The sequence below is a fragment of the Solanum verrucosum genome, unplaced genomic scaffold, assembly GCF_900185275.1.
Source record: "Solanum verrucosum unplaced genomic scaffold, falcon-dt-bn FXZP01000214.1, whole genome shotgun sequence".
Classification (NCBI taxonomy): Eukaryota; Viridiplantae; Streptophyta; class Magnoliopsida; order Solanales; family Solanaceae; genus Solanum; species Solanum verrucosum.
In genome coordinates, this window is record NW_026020059.1 from 2,016,175 (window position 1) to 2,034,763 (window position 18,589).

The 18,589-nt window shown below is 33.7% G+C and overlaps 2 protein-coding genes across 3 annotated transcripts in view; one reads left to right on the forward strand and one right to left on the reverse strand.

Annotated features, from left to right (window-relative positions):
* Positions 1–18,589, forward strand: part of LOC125823320 (protein TRANSPARENT TESTA 9) — a 364,024-nt gene that overhangs the window by 310,332 nt on the left and 35,103 nt on the right. The gene's annotated exons all lie outside the window — the stretch shown is intronic.
* LOC125823325 (DNA ligase 4) overlaps positions 13,652–18,589 on the reverse strand; it is a 42,667-nt gene continuing 37,729 nt past the window's right edge. The window contains exons 26-27 of the mRNA XM_049502717.1: positions 16,447–16,602; positions 13,652–14,478 (exon numbers count right to left, since the gene is read on the reverse strand). Of these exons, the coding sequence (XP_049358674.1) occupies positions 13,770–14,478; positions 16,447–16,602 (865 nt within the window). The 3' untranslated portion in view covers positions 13,652–13,769. The remainder of the gene's footprint in view (positions 14,479–16,446; positions 16,603–18,589) is intronic.

Genomic DNA, 18,589 nt, shown 5'->3' on the forward strand with positions numbered 1-18,589 from the left:
TCTACAGGAGTCTCTCTCTCTTGGTGTTAACTAGTTAGAGAGCACCTGTTATGAAACCAATCGATAGAATACATGTGTCCACTATCAGTCAACAGACAGAGTCCCTTGACTTAGCAAGAACAGTAATAAAGCACAAATAACAACCAGAAGACAACACAAGCAGTTTACGTGGAAACCTCCTTGCTCAAGGGAGTAAAACCACGACCTGTCACACAGGATTTTCAACTGTTTTCACTAATCTCTTCAAACAAAAGTGAAACACCGATACAACACCAAATGAGATTAAGCTATTAATCTCAAATCTAAGTAATAACTATATTACTTATTGAGCCTAAGAAGATACCACACTGCCTACTAAGCTATCAATCCTAGATAACTTAGAATTCAACTAAGCAGATATCACACTGCCCACTAAATCAACTAGCTCCTAGATGACTTAGAATTTTGACTGAGCAGATACAACACTGCCCACTAAATCAGTTAACTTTAACCGATTCAGATTTTTACAAAACGAACAAGAGATCTGAATCCTTTATAGATTAGGAACAGATTTACAATGTAAGTATGGAAGATATAATCCTAAGACAACTAGACAGCTTTATCAGGTCCCTGTTTCTCTTGAGGATGATATTTCTTGAAAGTGGGTCTTTGCAAATGTTCTTGAGAATTTTCAAGTTGCAAAAACTAAGGTTGTACCTATTGGACATAACCTTTATGAAGAATAGACACAACCTTCGAGGCCATGCCAGGCCGAGGTTTCTGCCACAGTTGGAGACTGTGCACCAACCAATTGTATTTTTCATAGTCTGGCATTTGTGTGTACATTGACACAAGGATCAAGTCTGTTTACAAGGTCCCATGGTTTGTCAAATCATCAAAACTGCAAATAACAGTTAGTATCATTATTAAGGGTAAAAAAGGAATCATTTCTAATTATAGTAAGATGACATCTTTTTAGAAACAGACTAAAAAAAAAAATATGTTATATAAAATGGGACAGAGAAAATATATGATTATTTGATATGAAAGCATTTTAGTTGTTCGAACAAGAGAAAATGGATGTCGTCAAAATCTAATCTAAGAAAAAAATGAATACAACAAATAGATGATCTCACAAAAATTCAACATCCCAAATTCACATTAGTTATTAAAAGGCATAAAATGGTAAGCATGAAACATCAAATGTAAACCCTCTATTAATAAATATCAACTTAATTCATGTTTTCAAAAACGTGTTTTTAACTGTTTATAGTTGACAAATAAAAGTTGTCTACCATGTTTTATTAATGTTTAGACTTTTACCCAAATTTAGTTTTTGTTATATAAGTTAAGAGTATAATTTGTGTTCAAACATGAATTATTACTCTCTTTACATGTTCAAATTTTAAAAATAACATTTTTAAAAATGATTAATTGTTGGTGAGACATCAGGTGACATTGTATCCCTCACTAATTGCCTCTTCATACATTTTTTCTTATTAAAAAGGAAAACACAGAGGGGCAAAACATTTAATATTAAAGAAGAAATCAAAGAAAATGATACTGATAATTGACAATATAACTGACTCTTTATATTGAATTTATTAATTCTTGGGATAGCATATATAATAGCCTATTGACAGCTCAGTTTGTGGAACCCGAAAATGTCCATAAACATATTAAATACAATTGAAGGGACAGAATATTGTTTCGTGTCTAGAGTCCATATTAGAACCCGACTAAATTTAGATCGCCCACTGTAGAGCCCATTTAGGTCTGACGTTTCCAACATGATTTTCTTCATACCCAAGACTCGAAACCAAAATCTATAGTTAGAAGTGAAGCAATTCTATCACTATACCACAACCCAGGTTGGTACATCACCTTCTATATAATCCTTCATAAATTTTTATTTTTATTTGGCAGCTGCATACTAAATTTATAACACGTGTCCCTTAATATAATAAATGGTTCATATTTTATTTGATCCAGTAACCATGGTCAATAATTAACCCCATCTTCCTTCTATCTCTACTGCCACATCAAAAATGGCATACTGAAAAATTCCAAACACAAAGTCAAAACTTGTTAAATTACTCTAGGCAGAAGAAAGAGATTGTAATGGAGAAGAAATATAATTGTTGACCCTAATTAATTGGCTGATTTAAAAAAAAAAAAATCTGAATCATAGATTATAGAGTGCATATTGTAGTGTCAAAAATACACTTAATTTATTTATTTTTTAAAATTCTTAACTAAATTATTTGGAATGTGAGTTTTATACCTAAACTATCACTCATTAATTTGAGAAATACACATCTCTTTTAATACATTTCTTAATGGTGTGTGTACTACAGTCTTTCTTTTATTTAAAAAAATTGCTAGTTCTATGTATGGACAAAGCATTCTATCTTAACAAAAATTGAATAAATTGTTAGTATTAATTAAAACTTAAAGACAACAATATCACTATCTCAAAGAAAGAAATTGTATTTTTTTAAAATAAAATTTAAAATATTTTTATTATCACACTCCACCACCTCCTCCCATTATACCCCCTCCCCTTGCCCATTTATTTTTTTAAAAAAAATTATAATTTTTTTTAAAACAATCTTACGTCATCCCCCTTCCTCCCTCAAATCCCCCTCCTTCCTTCCTAAAAAAATAGATATTATTTTTATTTTAGAAAAAATAAAATTCTACCACACTCCACCTAAATCTCTACTCTCATTTTTTTTCTAATTTGTGTTAGACATATACATATATTTTTATGAAAGTATTTTCTACTTGTTACAAGATTTATTTTTAAATAAAATTTTCATTTATGTTCGGTATGCAAATAAAAAATTGCAAGATTTCTTTTCATTTCGGAATTCAAATAAAAAATATTTTTAAAAAAACATATGTATATATCTCACACAGAATAAAAAAATATAAAAAATGGAAAGCAGAGGATTAGATGAGATGGAATAATTTTTTCCTTTTAAAAAATAAAAATAATATTTAAAAAATGTTTAGGAAAGAGTGAGTGGTGTGAAGGGGGGAGGGTAAAAAGGGAGAGGTACTGAAGTGGGATAAAAAATGTTTTAAATTTTATTAGAAAATAAAATTCTTTTTTAAGGAATACTTATACTTTAATCTTTAATTTTTTTACTAACACTAATAGTTTATTATTTAATTTTTATTCTGGTAAGATGTTTTATCCATGTCACGATCTTAGCCTACACCCTGAACATGACTAACACTCGAGAACCATTTTTGATCCTCAAGCGAACTCTTGCCTGACTAACTATGACTCACATGACTCATAAAGATACACAGAAGCCTAAATAGATGAGCATTTAGATATTCAAAGGAAAATTTTAAAACACAGTCTTGAAATACTTAACATAATTCATAAATTAAATAAACATCATGAGAAACAATGGAAAACATCTAATTCTGTCATTCTATGAAGCCTATAACTGTTTCAACATAGATGTCGGGACAAGACCCACGACACCTCAAATACTACTAAAAACTAAATGGAGTTTGAGTTCCCTAGAAGCAATGATGTCTCACCAAATATTGTCTACGAGTGTAAGATGATCTCAATGAAGAGACTATTAATGATCCTGAACACATGTATATGCATCATAAAATATGCAGGTCGAATGACGTCAGTACATTGAATGTACGAGTATGTAATATGGTTGAATAAAACAGTAACTGAATTGAATGACTGAAAGCAACTCAACTGAATCAATACATGAACATGAAGTGTAAACCATTTAAGCTTTACAATAAGATATGCAATAAAAGCAATATGAAAATAATATACTTTAATTGTGGGTAGTTTCTCTAACCGACAACCATTACCATGAGCCTAGCAATGATAAAACGTTGCACCCATATTGCAAGGTCCATCCTATAATTTTTCGAGGGAAAGGATGATAAGGTAGTGTAACTATGGATCCATCTAATAGGCCTTTTCAGAGGCAGTGAGGAGTCACATGACGAATCAATGTTATCATATCCTACGCTGGCTACGTAGTTTTATTGGGCATTTGAGTTATAAAAGATTCTAACCCAATTCAATGCTCGATACTACTTCCAAAATAATGAAAAAATATCGATAGTGCTCAATTCTCCCTTTGCAAAGAAAGAGACTATTGCTTTAAGGAAGTAGTTTTAAAAACAAAACTCATACTTATATTTAAACGTATTCCTATGGACTTATCTTTCAAGCCCAAGATTGATATGCATAGCAACTGAAAACTGTTATATATATTTTTTCTTCTGAAAATAGAGTCCTTAAACTTTTCATGTAAACTCACTTTAGTTTTGGATGCACTTAGACACCTGATTAGGACATGTAGGGATTTTCAAAGGTGAATAGAGCTTATAGGAGCTAGTATAGAGAAGGAAAATGTGGGCACAACTTAAAGGAATAGGCGTCGAATGAAACAAAGAAAAGAATCGACCCAGCAAACCTTGGCGTATTGCTGGCGCAGGGCGCCAGACCCTGAACTTCAGAAGTCAGGCCTTGGCGCAGTGCTGGTACGTCACCCCAGGGACTGAACTTTTAAAGTCAAGCCTTGGCGTACTGTTGGCGTGTAACACCTCGCTAATTGAAAGAACTAGAATTAAAAATAAACCACTTTTGGAAAGATTAAATTTGGAAATATTGGCAAGTTATGCTAAGTATGAGTTCTGGGTCAACTTCAAACGACCATAACTCTCAGTACAAGATGATTTAGGTATGCCATAAGATATCAAATGAAATTTCTTTGAATTATCTCTTCAACGCCACCGAGTTTGCTAATTTTCGAGCTCGTATGAGGGAGATATGCCCTTTCAAAGTTGGGTTGTCTAGTTAAGGAAAGTTACCCGAATTTAAGAGGGGTATTTTGGTCTTTTCCCTAACCAATTAGTTTAATTCGATTTTAGTAATTTAATTGGGGTATAAAATGATTTGGTTTAGTTTATGCATTACAAAATTTCGCTAGGGCTCTGAGAGAAGAGAAAAGAGGAGAAAAGCCAAGGTTCGTCGCGTTCTTGAGTTTCGCTTGCAGATTTCACCAAGGGTTAATCCCTACAAGGTATGTGAGATCACATAGAATTGGGTTCGTTCACCCACATGTCAATCATGATTTCATTCAGCATATTTATGTTTTTGAAAGTAGAGTAATTGAGTTCTTGATGGATTTTGGTGAAGTTTCTATTGGGATCTTGATTATTGAGGTTTTGAGTTAATTGCATGAAATTTGAGGTTGTTTTTTAGTAGATTCTTGTACACTTTGGTTGGTTATTCGAATCTAAGCGTTTAGGGGAAGGAACCAATCGAATCTAGACGAATTAGGGTCGAAAACGAACAAGAAAATTCATGGGTTTTCTAGGCAGGGGGCTGGTGCACCATGCTGCTCAGCATGCCAGCATGAAGAGTCTGTAGTTTGGCCTCTAGGGCACCGCGCCACTCAGTGTGCCCCAAGCCAGCTTCTGTAGTTAGGGCTCTGGCGCCTTGCGCCACTCAGTACACTAGGGTCGCCAGGTCCTCTACCCTTTCCTTCTTCTTTCCATTTGAGTTCCCTCCAATCGTACCTATTTTTTCTAGTCGTTTTCTACACTCTAAGGTACGTTTAAACATCGATAGATCATCTCTAACATGAGATCATAACCCTTGAATCCATAATTCAAATTCAAGGTAGAGTTAAGAGTCAAGTCAAGAGAGTTCTTAGAGTCTTTTCAAAAGTCTATTACATATACTTTAAACTTGTTTTAAGACTTAAGCTTTGAGTTGAGTAAGAGTAAAGAGTGAAGTTCATTTTCTTCAAAAGAGTATATGGAAACTAAGTATTCCCAAAGAGTAAATGTTTTCACATTTAAGCAAGATTGGAAACACTGATTTCCAAGCGAGCTTTTGAGCTAGTTTTTGAGTAATTATCCCAAACCACAGAAAGAGTTATGTTTATAAACATATGAGCTAGTTAAATTTTGGGAGTAGTATTGAGCACCAATTTGGGGACAAGTTGAGTTCAGATAACTCAAGGTCTCCATAAACCGTATAGCCAACATGGGTAGAAAAGGGTCATACTTTTTAGATGATTCCTTAGTGTTTTTTAGAATAGACTAGTAGATCCACTTAGTAGTTAGGTTTCATACCTCCGGCAAGGTATAGGATAGCCCTGGCAGCGTGAGGCAAAACGTTATATCATCACATAGCTCATAGTGATGGTTGTCGGTTAGAGAAACTCTCACAGAGATATTTTGTATTCTTATATACACAGAGTTGTTTGTATTTTCATATACAAACTGATTTATTGTTGTATTTTTCAATACACAGAGTTGTTATCCACATATTTTAAAGCTTTTCTTTATATTGCATTTATATTACTGCTTTATATTGAAATAGGTTAAGTTGAGTTGAGATCAGGTAAGTTCTTTCAGTTCCCTTTCATGCTTATGTCTTGTTTTATAATTTCCCCTCGCATGCTCGTACATTCAATGTACTGATGTCATTTGGCCTGCATCTTTTATGATACAGATATAGGTAACCAGGATCATCATCCAGTGCTTCGTTGATCCAGTTGAGCTTCAGAGTTGTTGGTGAGCCTTCTTGCTTCAGAAGGATCCCTTTTATTGCTTATTCATTTTAGTTTATTAGGATGTTGTGGGTCTTGTTCCGACGTCCATCTCAGATATTAGAGGTTTCATAGACAGTTAGTTATTGTTAGTTCATGAGTATTTTCCATTTTCAATTGTTATGTTGAGACTTGAGTTGCCACTTTGGCTAGTTGAATGTTTATTTCAAAAACATTCTAAGTTATCTATTGAGTTACAGTTTACTTTTTTTTAAGTGCTTTTATCATGAGTAAGTCTTCCGCTATGAGTTAAGTCAGGTCAAGGATTCGCATGGGGCCAACAATGGTTCTCGAGTGTCAATCCCGCCCAGGGTATAGGCTCGGGGCGTAACATGGCGCGTCACCCCATGGCCTGAACTTCTGAAGTCAAACCTTGGCGTTATCATGGCGCGCCGCCCCAGGGCCTTCCCGAGCACCCCAAAAAAAAATAAGCTTAAATTAGGACCCCAACTTAGTTTAGAATTGAGAAATTTCTCTTAAACTCTTCTTGATTCTCAAACCCAACATGATTACATGAGAACTTTCATACAATCTCTTTGAAAACATAACTTTTACCAAGGATTCACAACACAAAAGAATCAAAACCTCTATTGTTAAAAAGTTGAACTAAAAATCAAGAATTACGAATGAATCCTTTAGATATAACAATTTCTTAACTAAATTGAGATGTAGGGCGTGAGGACGAACAAGTCCAACATTGTAAGAAGCCTTATATACCTGGAAAGAACAATGTTCTTGGTGAAAATTAACAAATATTGAAGAACGCTTGAAACCTAACTTTTCTCCTCTTGAAACCTTGCTCTAATTTCTCTAAGCGCTAAAGAACGTGAAACGATGGTTTTACATAAGATTAGACCCTTAATTGGGTGAAGAAAAACTTGTCTAGGCTTAGAAGGAAAAAAGGAAAAGATCAAACTACCCAATTTATGTTTTACATAAGATTAGACCCTTAAATGTTTTAAATGATCATATATTAAAGCTTTTGTGTATCCTATACCATAGTTAGCCTGACCAAGGATTCGCTTGGGATCAGCAATGATCTCCGAGTGTTGGTCACGTTTAGGGTGTAGGCTCAAAGTGTGACAATGAAAACAAATGTAATGATAATGCAAAAATGGGAGTGGCACTGGTGTCACCCGGACTGAGGATACAACTCAATTTTACGCGTACAATTAATTTAATTTGACCTGAGTATGCTCGAGATATGTTAGTCATTTATTACATATTATACAGTAATTAATACTTTCAACTAAAATTGTAATAGTTACATCCTATAAATCCCACACTTTTGCTCACCTTAAAAATTCATCAAACATTTATCTATTATAATTATTATACTATGAAGAAAATTTTCTTCTACAATTTTCTTCCATCAAAAGCTGAAGAAGAAGCCTGCAGAGAAAGAAACACCACATGGATAGTGACTCGTTACTTAGTAGAAATACGAGATATCTATCCAGCTCCGATCATAGACCTACAAAATCCATGGACGATTAAAAAGATGATAACACATTATGAGACGGTCGTCAGAAAGCTTGTGTTGCCGTTTGCCATGGCTTTCGAGCATATTTTTCGATACTGGACGTTGGACACCATCAGACTTGTAACGTCTGGACATAGGAAGAATATTAATTTATGGGATGTTACTGAAGAGAACAACCCTAAAAATTATCAGAATGAAGGGATTTTAGTTGAGATGTTGCCTAATGGGGACTATGCACTCGTTTGTGTGGATCTATTTTAGAATTGTGGCTTGCGCGTCAATGATGAGGCTGGACTGTATTGGGATCCTAGGTTTTCGTATTTTAATTTCAAGTTAATTCACAAGGTTCATGTTTGATGAAATCTTGTGATGATTTTTGAAAGAAAATTGAAAGGTAGTTATACTATTAAAATAGCAATATTAAATTTACTAGTTTTTTTTTCCTAATTATTGTTGTGGAATATCAGGTTACTCCTTCATTTAAAATAGTAATTTTGGTTCTTGCATAATTACTTAATTCCTTTTACGGTCCTTGTAATATTTAGCATAGCACAATAAATCTTCAATTAAATAAAGTAAGTGAATTTGATCCAATTTTAATATTAACATTGCAGTTGTGTTGTCTCAATTCATTCATTTTATAATTAATTCTCCCAAGTGGTCATTCTTGATTCGGAAAGCATCCTAAAGGGACAGAAACAATGCTAGTTGGGCCTCCAATGGAAGCTCAATTGGCCATGAACACAATAGCTTATGACATGAACCTTGGATCACTCCAACCATTGGAGGCCCAACTACCCTTTCCTAAAAAACTAATTCTTGATTCCAAAAATGTCATGTAAAGTAATTTTTTAAATGAGTGAAGTGGATTTTTAAAGACACGTGAATTTTAGGAATGTTAAATTGGAATAAGTGGTGGATTACTTAGCTAAATTGACATTGTCTCGTGGAGTTGAAACCTTTTACTCTTTTCAATATCATCTTCCAATTAAGGAGGTTAAATGTTTAATTCAACTAGATAAATGACAAATTCATGCTATAGAAAATGATATGAGAAATTTAATTTCGTGGTAAGTTAAAGTTTGTACATGCACGCTAGGAAGAAAAGATATTGTATAGGCTAATCATTTCTTTTATATGCATTATTGTCATGAAGAATCAATTTTTTTGTTCGCTATATAGGCAAGCGTCAAACTACTTGTGAGGATTTTGAAATTGAATACTGGAAAACAGTTGATATGTTTAGTAAATATAGCGATAATTAATTGGACCATGAAAATTCATTTTTCTTCGAATTGTCCTATGAAAATGTCATGTCCGTTGTTTTCGTACTCATTTTCGAAATAGGGCTCTGGAAAGTCCAGTTGTATTGCCCTGCTAGGTATATCTATTTTCTTGAATTGATGTTTTGCATAAGTTATTAAATCGGTCAAATTAACACCTAAATATCATTCCCAAGATGAAACCCCCAACTTCCACTCTATTTAATTTTGTCATTGGTCCCTTTTTCATTTAAAGATATTTCTATACTTATATTTTACAAAAAGAGGCAAAAAAATGCTACTTAATTATTGGAAAAGCACCGTGGAAGTTTATTCAGTGCACACAAAGTGTTCATCCGAAGGAATATGTATACTAGCTACAGATTATCATTGAGTTAAAAAAACTATCGAAATTAGGATAACAATGCCTATGTTTGTTTTTCGATCAAAAAATGCCACTTAACTATTAGAAATAGGACAAAAACACCTTCATAGTTAGTAAATTGGACCAATAATGCCCCTATCTCGGTAAGGGCATTTTAATTATTTTTTAAAAAATAAAGTGCATGCTTATCAACATTCTTTTACTAAACACACAACTATTTATGAAAAAAACTACGCACCAACGGTTATTTCTAGGAACCTGATTTTTGGAGTCGTATTAGAACATAAAGTAAATAACAATTGATTTATCGTGGAAATCTTCCTTACTCAAGGGAATAAAAAAACCACGACCTACACATCGTAGGATTTCACTAAAATTCACTAACTTCAAAGAGCAACTTTAGATTACAACTCTATAATCAAGAGGACTAACTCTAGTTCATCACCTCAACAATTAAGTCAAATTGTTCAATGATTAACTATAATCGAATACTCTACTCTCCGTGAAATCAAACCCGCTTCTTGTTACAATCCTCTCTAACGATTAACTATAACCATTTTCTCTACTCTCCCAAAAGTTAAACCCGCTTCTTGTTACAATTATCACAAATTATCTTCAAGAAGTCAAACCCACTTCTTGCTCTTCAATCTAGGAATAATTACAACTCAATAATAAACCTAAAACAAATCAACAAATACTAATAACTCTAGACTTTAATTGATCAGACTTCAACATTCCATAGTTCAGATTCGTACAAAATTCATTAACTTGGTTCCAGTGTTGCTGTGACGAAGCCTTCCAGTTTTGCTCCAATGGCTATTGCTCTCAAGAAGATGACTTTCGTGGATATGCAATAGGTGCAACTTTCAATGATCTTCACGTCATATATATACTAGAGATTTTTCATACCCTAATTTATCACGAACTAGGACTCTTACTTCGAATGGGTCTTGTTTTCCTATAAGAAAATCTTTTTCTTATGAGTTTTATCCTATAAGGAAACTTTGACTTATTTCCTCCCTTAAAAGAAATTTCATCCTATAAGAAAACTTTGATTCCTCTTTGGATTTTAATTGTGCTATTTATTTCTTTCCTTCTTTGCTCCTTTATTTCAGCTATTTTTTTGTTTCTTTGTTCGTTCCTTTACTTATGCCATTTGTAGAAGTTGTCTGCATTCATGTCTGGGGACCTGGTTCACTTGATAGAGTACATATAAGGCAACAAGTAGTCCCAAATTCACCTTATCAATGATCAAAACTACTTAAATGTTAACCTATTTCCCAACAAATTTTTTTCATCATCATCATGTTTCAATGTCATTCTATTCAATCATATAACTAGGGGTGTTGATGGTTCGATTTAGATCGGTTATTGGTTAAGACCAAAACCAAACTAATTTAGTCAGTTTTTTAATTTAAAAATCAAACCGAAAGAAAATAGACCGTCGATTTGGTTGTTGTCGGTTCGGTTCATTTTTTTTTATTTTTTTTTTCGATTTGAAAGTAATAAATTTGTTCTGGGCATACACATCTCAATGGGTACAGACTCCTAATACTAAAATAATCCACATGAAAGTTACTTTGGATTAAATTAAGCAATACTAGAGTTATTATTACATGAACAAAGTGATTCAGTTAAGAGAAAGTGTGATTATCTTATGTGAGGTAGAGTAGGTAAACACTAAAGTAATAGATTTTGATGGACTTGGACTTAAGGTTTCAATAGTTTGGCTAAAATTTAAGTTAAAAGACTTAAGTTGATTAAAATTTAACAAAATATTTCTATTTTATTTATAAATAATATATAATTAATTATAAAATTTATATATATAATTTCTCGATTCGATTTGATTGTTTTTGTATTTTTATTAATAAAATCAAATGTATCGATTTATGAAATTTAAAATCAAACCTAACAAAATCACACCAAATATTAATTTTTTTAATCGATTTGGTTCAGATTGCGGTTCAGTTTGATTTTTTAACCATAACCATGAACAACCCTACATATAACTGTGTGGAACACTTAAAAAGTAATTTTCAACACTTGATGATGCTTATCAACTTTTTAATCAGCTAATCCAAATATGAGCTAATTTGACTAAACAAACATAATCTCATAGACTCAATGTTGTTAGGCTAGTGAATGATCATTGATGGCAGAAAGAGGATTTTAAACAGAGAATATTTATGGGAAAAGAACAAATATACTTTCGAAATGGTATGTGTATACCCTTCGTTATATTGTTAGTACATTCATGTCCTTATCGTCCAAATTTTAGAGCATATACACTCTTCATACTAACGATGATACACGTGTGTTAATCCTATCCGCCGACCTGAAATTTATTAAATTTCTAACAAAAATTAAAACCCCACCCAAATTAATTTTTAAAAAAAGGGAAACTAAGAAAATACCCCATAAAAATAAAATAATTACAAACATATACCCCCCCCCCCTTTACATTCATACCCTACTAAATAATTACAATATATACCCACCCCCCCCCCCCTCCAACTAATTTCGCTTAACTGATACTAAATCGATATCGTATATTATATTGGTATCATTAAGGCTAATAATTTCACTTAACTAATACTAAATCAGTATATATATATTGTATTGGTATCATTAAGGTTTTTTGTTCAGAAATTATTCATTAGTCAATGGTACTATAAGAGTATATGTATATTGTTGTGGTATCATTAAGGTTTCTTGTTCAGAAATTACTCATTAGTCAATGATACTATAAGAGTATATGTAAATTGTTGTGGTATCATTAAGGTTTCTTGTTTAGAAATTACTCATTAGTCAATGATACTATATACCACAACAATATACATATACTCTTATAGTATCATTGACAAATAAGTAATTTCTGAACAAGAAACCTTAGTGATACCAATACAGTATATTATACTGATTTCGTATCAATTAAGTGAAATTATCAGTCATAAAAATACCAATACATTATATAATATTGATTTAGTATCTGTTAAACAAAAATTATTGGCCTTAATGAATGAGGGGTATGGGCTGTAAAAAAAAATTCTAGAGAATGTGTATTTCTTGAATTACTTTGGATTGGGATAAGAACATGTAATTATTTTGAGTTTTGTAGTTCATTTATGTATTTTTTTCCCATACCAACCCAAATACATGATACTCACACCCAAAAATATAGCCGAAATACAGGTGTTAGAGAGGGAATTTCTCAAAAGGGCAGCAGAGAATCCACATATGCTTCTCTCTCGCGCTGCATCAGAAATGAAACCAAGGAATAATCATCACTTCTACAGTAGAAGTTCTACTCTTCTTCGAGCTTTAATGAATCTGTCATCACCAACAACTCGCCACTACTTCCTTTTACTTGTCCCTCCAGCTATTCTTCTTCGTCACAAAATCACATCATTCCACATCATTGGAAGATGATTACTACGTTGCTCAATTCAAGATATTAGACGTTTATGAACAGGAACACGCTATAATTTCACTGTGAAAAAGCACCAGAAACAATGACGAAGCTAGTGTTTCACTGTGCACGCCATGACATTTATCAGCGCTCAAGCCGTTAATAATTAAATCTATAAGTTGTCATGTCATGCCAATTTTTCTTCTTTTGAAAGAAAAAAATGTCCACAAATGTCTGTTGGTGGACATCAAAAAATAGTTGGCAGCTCGCAGGCTTTTCGGTTTGTCGTAAAATTTGGGTACCCTTTTAGTGTACTTGCTTGAAAAGCATGCCCTTTCGACTTTGGACTCTAATTTACTCCAAGATTATAACCTAAAGAATTATAATTCCGGAATAACTTAATCAGTGAATCAACGGATCCCTAAGGTTAACACTTTTAATGGGTGCGCCAGTAAGCATAACTGATAAAACACCAAATAATAAAAGAAAGACGCATAAACTGTTCGAATCATTTACACCAGAAACACAACAAAGAGACTATTACATTTACTTGGTCGCGGAAAAAAAATACGGAAGGAAACAAAACAAAGTTCATAACCTTATAAGGTGGTGGATGGCATGAAGGGCTTCACCAATCTTTGAGCAACTCACCAGCTACATCTTTATAGCTAACTTTCTTTTTCTTTTTAGGACTGGGATTAGTATCTGCCTCTGGCTTGTCGTCTTTTACAAGAGGGTCCACGCTTCTTGTTGGCTTACTATCCAAGTGGGGTATCATATGCAGTAGCATAGCTTGGACTGGATCAACAGGGTCTTCCAGCTCATCCACCTTGTCTTTTCCCCTGACAATATTTCCACTTCCGTATGAAGTTTCGTGAGCTTCGTCCAATCTTTCACCGATCACACTGCATTCAGCAGTCCCTGGTGGAAGTGTTTTACGATCATCAGGTGACGTTTCCAGATCTTGTACATCATCCTCATTCTGAATTCCTGAGCTACGTACTGCAATAGTTTCATGGCTCCCAACAGCCGCTTCACTCTCATCATTACGAAGATGCTCGCCTGAAGTAGCACTTTCATCAGATTCATTTCCATGAATCTTAGCATGACTACTTGTGACCTTGCGTTTAACTCTACGTGGAATGTTGATCCCCACTTTCCCTTTTGCTGTAGCACTACCAGTAGGTCTTCCTCTATCTCGTTTCCTGCCCCTCTTTGGTAGCGTGATAGCTCGGCCCTGGTCTGAAATTCCTTCTGCTTTGATTTGTCCTCCATGTTTATCAGGGGAAGATGGTCTTTTGCACTTTTCGGAATCACCTTTTAGCTTATCATGTCTACTGAGTCAGGAAAAACATGGACGCTGACTAGTTAAGTTAAACACATAATACAAATGCCAGCAAAAGAAAAGGTCATGCATGCTTGAATTTACTATGCATCACTGGCTTGCTGGCCAAGATTTTCAATTAAAGCTACAAGTTCAAGTATGAGAGATGGATAGGTAGAAATTACAGGACAAAAGATGAGTAATTTGGCTGCAGGCATTTATCAATTAATTGACTTTGTTGTGTTAATTTAAGGTAATTAATTGACTCTTTGTTATGGATACTTATATCCTACATTTTATTTCATTTTTGACGCATAATTTCCAGAATAAAATCTACCTACATTGACAAAAGAATCCCTCAGAAATTCCTTTGTTTAACAAAAATCTATTGCAGGGCTTGTACTAACTATGACTCAATAGTTAGTTCTCTAAGCAGTCTTCTTACATCAGCAATACCCACTGTAGTTATTTTTGGTGGTTCTCGCCCAAAACTTGTAAAGACATAGCATGGATTTCCTTATAATAATACAGTTACTTCTTTCTATTCACAGATGCAATTATCAACTGCAGTTTCCACTTAATATCATTTTCAGCAGCAACATACCCAGCGAAACCCACAAGTGGGTTTGGGGAGGGTTGAATGTAGGCAACCTTACCACTACCTATGGAGGTAGAGACGCTGTTTCCGAAGGACCCTTGGGCCTCAGCTCAAGTGAAACAGATCTCAGTATAAAGAAGAAGGAGACAATGTAGAGAATATAGCAAATAATAAGGAACAGTGCAAAAGTAGCGAAAACAACAAAAAATATAGACTCCATAAACAACAATGATACAGGTAAAAAACAAGAACTACAATAATACAACTAGTACCATCGCAAACACCAGCCACCATGAGAAAGACCACTACACTACCTACCACCCTTCTACCCTAATGCGCTCCACACCCTCCTATCTAGGGTCATTTTCAGCACCATGATATTATTACCATTATTAAATTTTATCAGCATTTACTATTATCATCACTATTATTCTCTACTCTGTATACAATCAAGCACTGTACTATAAAATGGAACTGCATGGAGAGAGCTTCTCTTTTACTCATTTTACTAGTACAAATCCACTTTTGTGCTAATTGACCCTAGGGAAAAAGTAAGTAGAGGTGAGGTAATCAATCAATCATTCATAGAACTCTTATGTGATATCCCTAATTTTCAGAAATTAATAACGGATAGAATCAATAGTTAGTTTGTAGAGAATGTCTCTCGCTCCCTATTCAAAAATCTGCTTGGTTTCCTGATTAAATTACTGTAGCTAGAAGAAAACCCTAATCTAGACACAGATATTTTTATGCTCTCATCTATAGATGGTACATCAGGCATTATTTATCAACCACCACCCTCAAATATGGCAATTTGAAGAATATTATGTTGCAAACAGTTGAAAGTGACATCATAATTATCAGAAATGGTTTCATCTTAAACTATAAACTGAATATCTCATTCTTATCTTCATACTCCCCTTGTCCATATTTTTCACTTATTCAACTACCTATTTGACCAATTTTGGAGTTAACTTGGATCAGATTAAAGCCAAGTTTTTCAAAAACTAAAATCTTTAGATATTTAAAAACTGCATGAAATATGCTATAAATCACAATTCTACTCACATAAAGAAGACATAATAACATAATTTAATATGGGAGAAAATGACAACATTTTAGAAGAAAGAGTCTTCCTACATATTATATAGTAGGTAAAAGGTAGTAAATTTGCATGGTAACCAAAAGAGCTTCCCCAAAGTATGGCTGTTGCATGTCATCCATGTAAGAGCAACACCACCCACCACCCTCAACACATCTAAATGGAAATTTTAAAACGTCACTCGGAATGCAAATTTGGAAGACAAAAATGAAGAATAATAATTCCAATACTAAATACTACATTAACTCCTTATCTTGGTCCATAAGAAATACACGACTCACCTCTTCTCAGAGATTGACATTTGAAAATTGCTAGGCTTAAGGCTATAACTCTCCTCAAGCAACTTCTGGTCCTCTTTAAAGGAATCCTCCAACCACCGTGCTCCGACTACATGCAGCTTTGTATTGTACAAAACATGTTTCTCTGCCTCTGAGAAACTGAACTTTAAAGATTAGGATGTTATCGAGAATAAAGAAAAAAAACATATTCCGTATCCTCATTCAGTAAACAAAAACCATCATCCTGACATCAAAAAAAGTATGATGGCAGACAAAAAATTGCATGGTTCTGAATAAATTGCACAGATGACAGAACATTACTCTACCATTTAGTTTAACAGTGTCAACTTTTCATAATTGAATCAGACTTACAAGGCGTGTACATGAAATTGAAACCATGTTTTGAAATCATTGACTTGGGTAGAGGTTGGTCTAAAGCTGAAATTGTGCTTGGAAATGCAATTTGGATTTCAAAAGTTATCATAAAGATAAAAACCCCAGAATTAGTGAAACTATCAAAACATCCCCAAATTACCATCAAAGAGTTATGTTGCAAACAATGATATGCTTCCACAGATAAATCTTGCCGGCCGATGGAGACTGCCACAGCTTGGCTGGATTGAGCAGGCGAGGCCGTTTGGAGAAGGAGCTTGTTTTTGCATAAAGTAGGTTCGAGTAATTACTTTTGCAATAATTATGTGTATTTTTTTGCAAAATTTAAAATTATGAGTCAAGTTTTAAATTTTAAAAAGATTGAAACTCTACCTTTTAACTGAATTTGGAATTTAAAATTCAATTTGAAAATTGAACTTTTGTTCAAAATGTCATAAGCAAACACATCTCAAATCAAAACTTCAAATTTGAGTTGGATATGCAATTTTGACTTCAAATTTGAAGTCAAAATTGCATATCCAAACACCTCCTTAGAGTAAATCAGCTTTTGATATGAGATTTAGCCACTTCTCAACTATATAAGAAATACTTAAGGTTGCAGTTGTTCACATTCTAAAAAAAAAAAACTAAAAAGAATTGGTGATGAATAAAATTTGTAGCTAAGCAGTTTAAGTTTGAACATCCGCTAACCAGACTAACAAGGTTTTCGGTCTGTAGATAAAATCTCCATATCTACTATTTTAGCAATGGGTTTTGCATCCATCGCTAAAGAAGGAAAAGCATGATAGTAATAAATAGAAGGAAAAGCATGATAGTAATAAATAGAAGGAAAATTCGTAATAGACAAAAACAATACGTAGCTAACTGTAGCCACGAACTTGTTCCATTGCTAAACTTAGTGGCTAACGCAAGTTCCGTCACTAGAAGTGTTAGAAGCTAAGTGTTATCACTGAATAAGTAACTCCATGCACTACCGAACAGTGTTCACTTAAAAAGTGACAACCAAAGTGTTCCAAAGGAAAAACAGTCTGTTATTTGGAGCTCAACTTAGAAAATTCAAGATTCACTGATGAAAGTGCTAAAGCAAGATCTTTAATTGAGTTCATAGCAAACACACCCATGTTGTGTTCTTTAGAGCTTAATTTAATATCGACATTATTCTATTTTGGATGTTGAGATTATAGTCTATTGCAATTTGATTGCTATTCTGCTAAATTAAAATATAGTATTTGGTACTTCTTAAATTTTTTGTACATTGTGTGCTTCAGTTCTTGCTTTTCGCTTCAAGTTCCTTGGACCTAGTCATTCTTTTGCGACTAGATACATCGCTGCTAAAATCTTAGCTACAACGGTTTTACCTATGGGTTGTGTGAGAATCTCCGTGATTATTATAGATATCGTAGATATAGTATATAGCTTGATTAATTTTCTCCCTTGTGATTATGTATTGATTTCCTTTCTTTTATTAGGACATGTAAACTTAGTTATTTAAACTCCATTAGCTTGGGGCAACAATCAAGCTTTGTTCTCCCTCAATTTCTCTCTTGCTCACATGGTATTAGAGTAATAGGTGAGAAAAGTAGTTTTTTCTTCCATTACTAGCAACATTCAAGAGATGAGCTTCGCCGCCGTGCAATATTTACAATGATTGTGTCATTGTTTGAGGGGTTTGTCAACTTATGCCAGTACTGTCCACAAACGAGACCATTGATGAACCCCTCTCAGTTGTGCAACCTAGCCCAGGAAACCCACT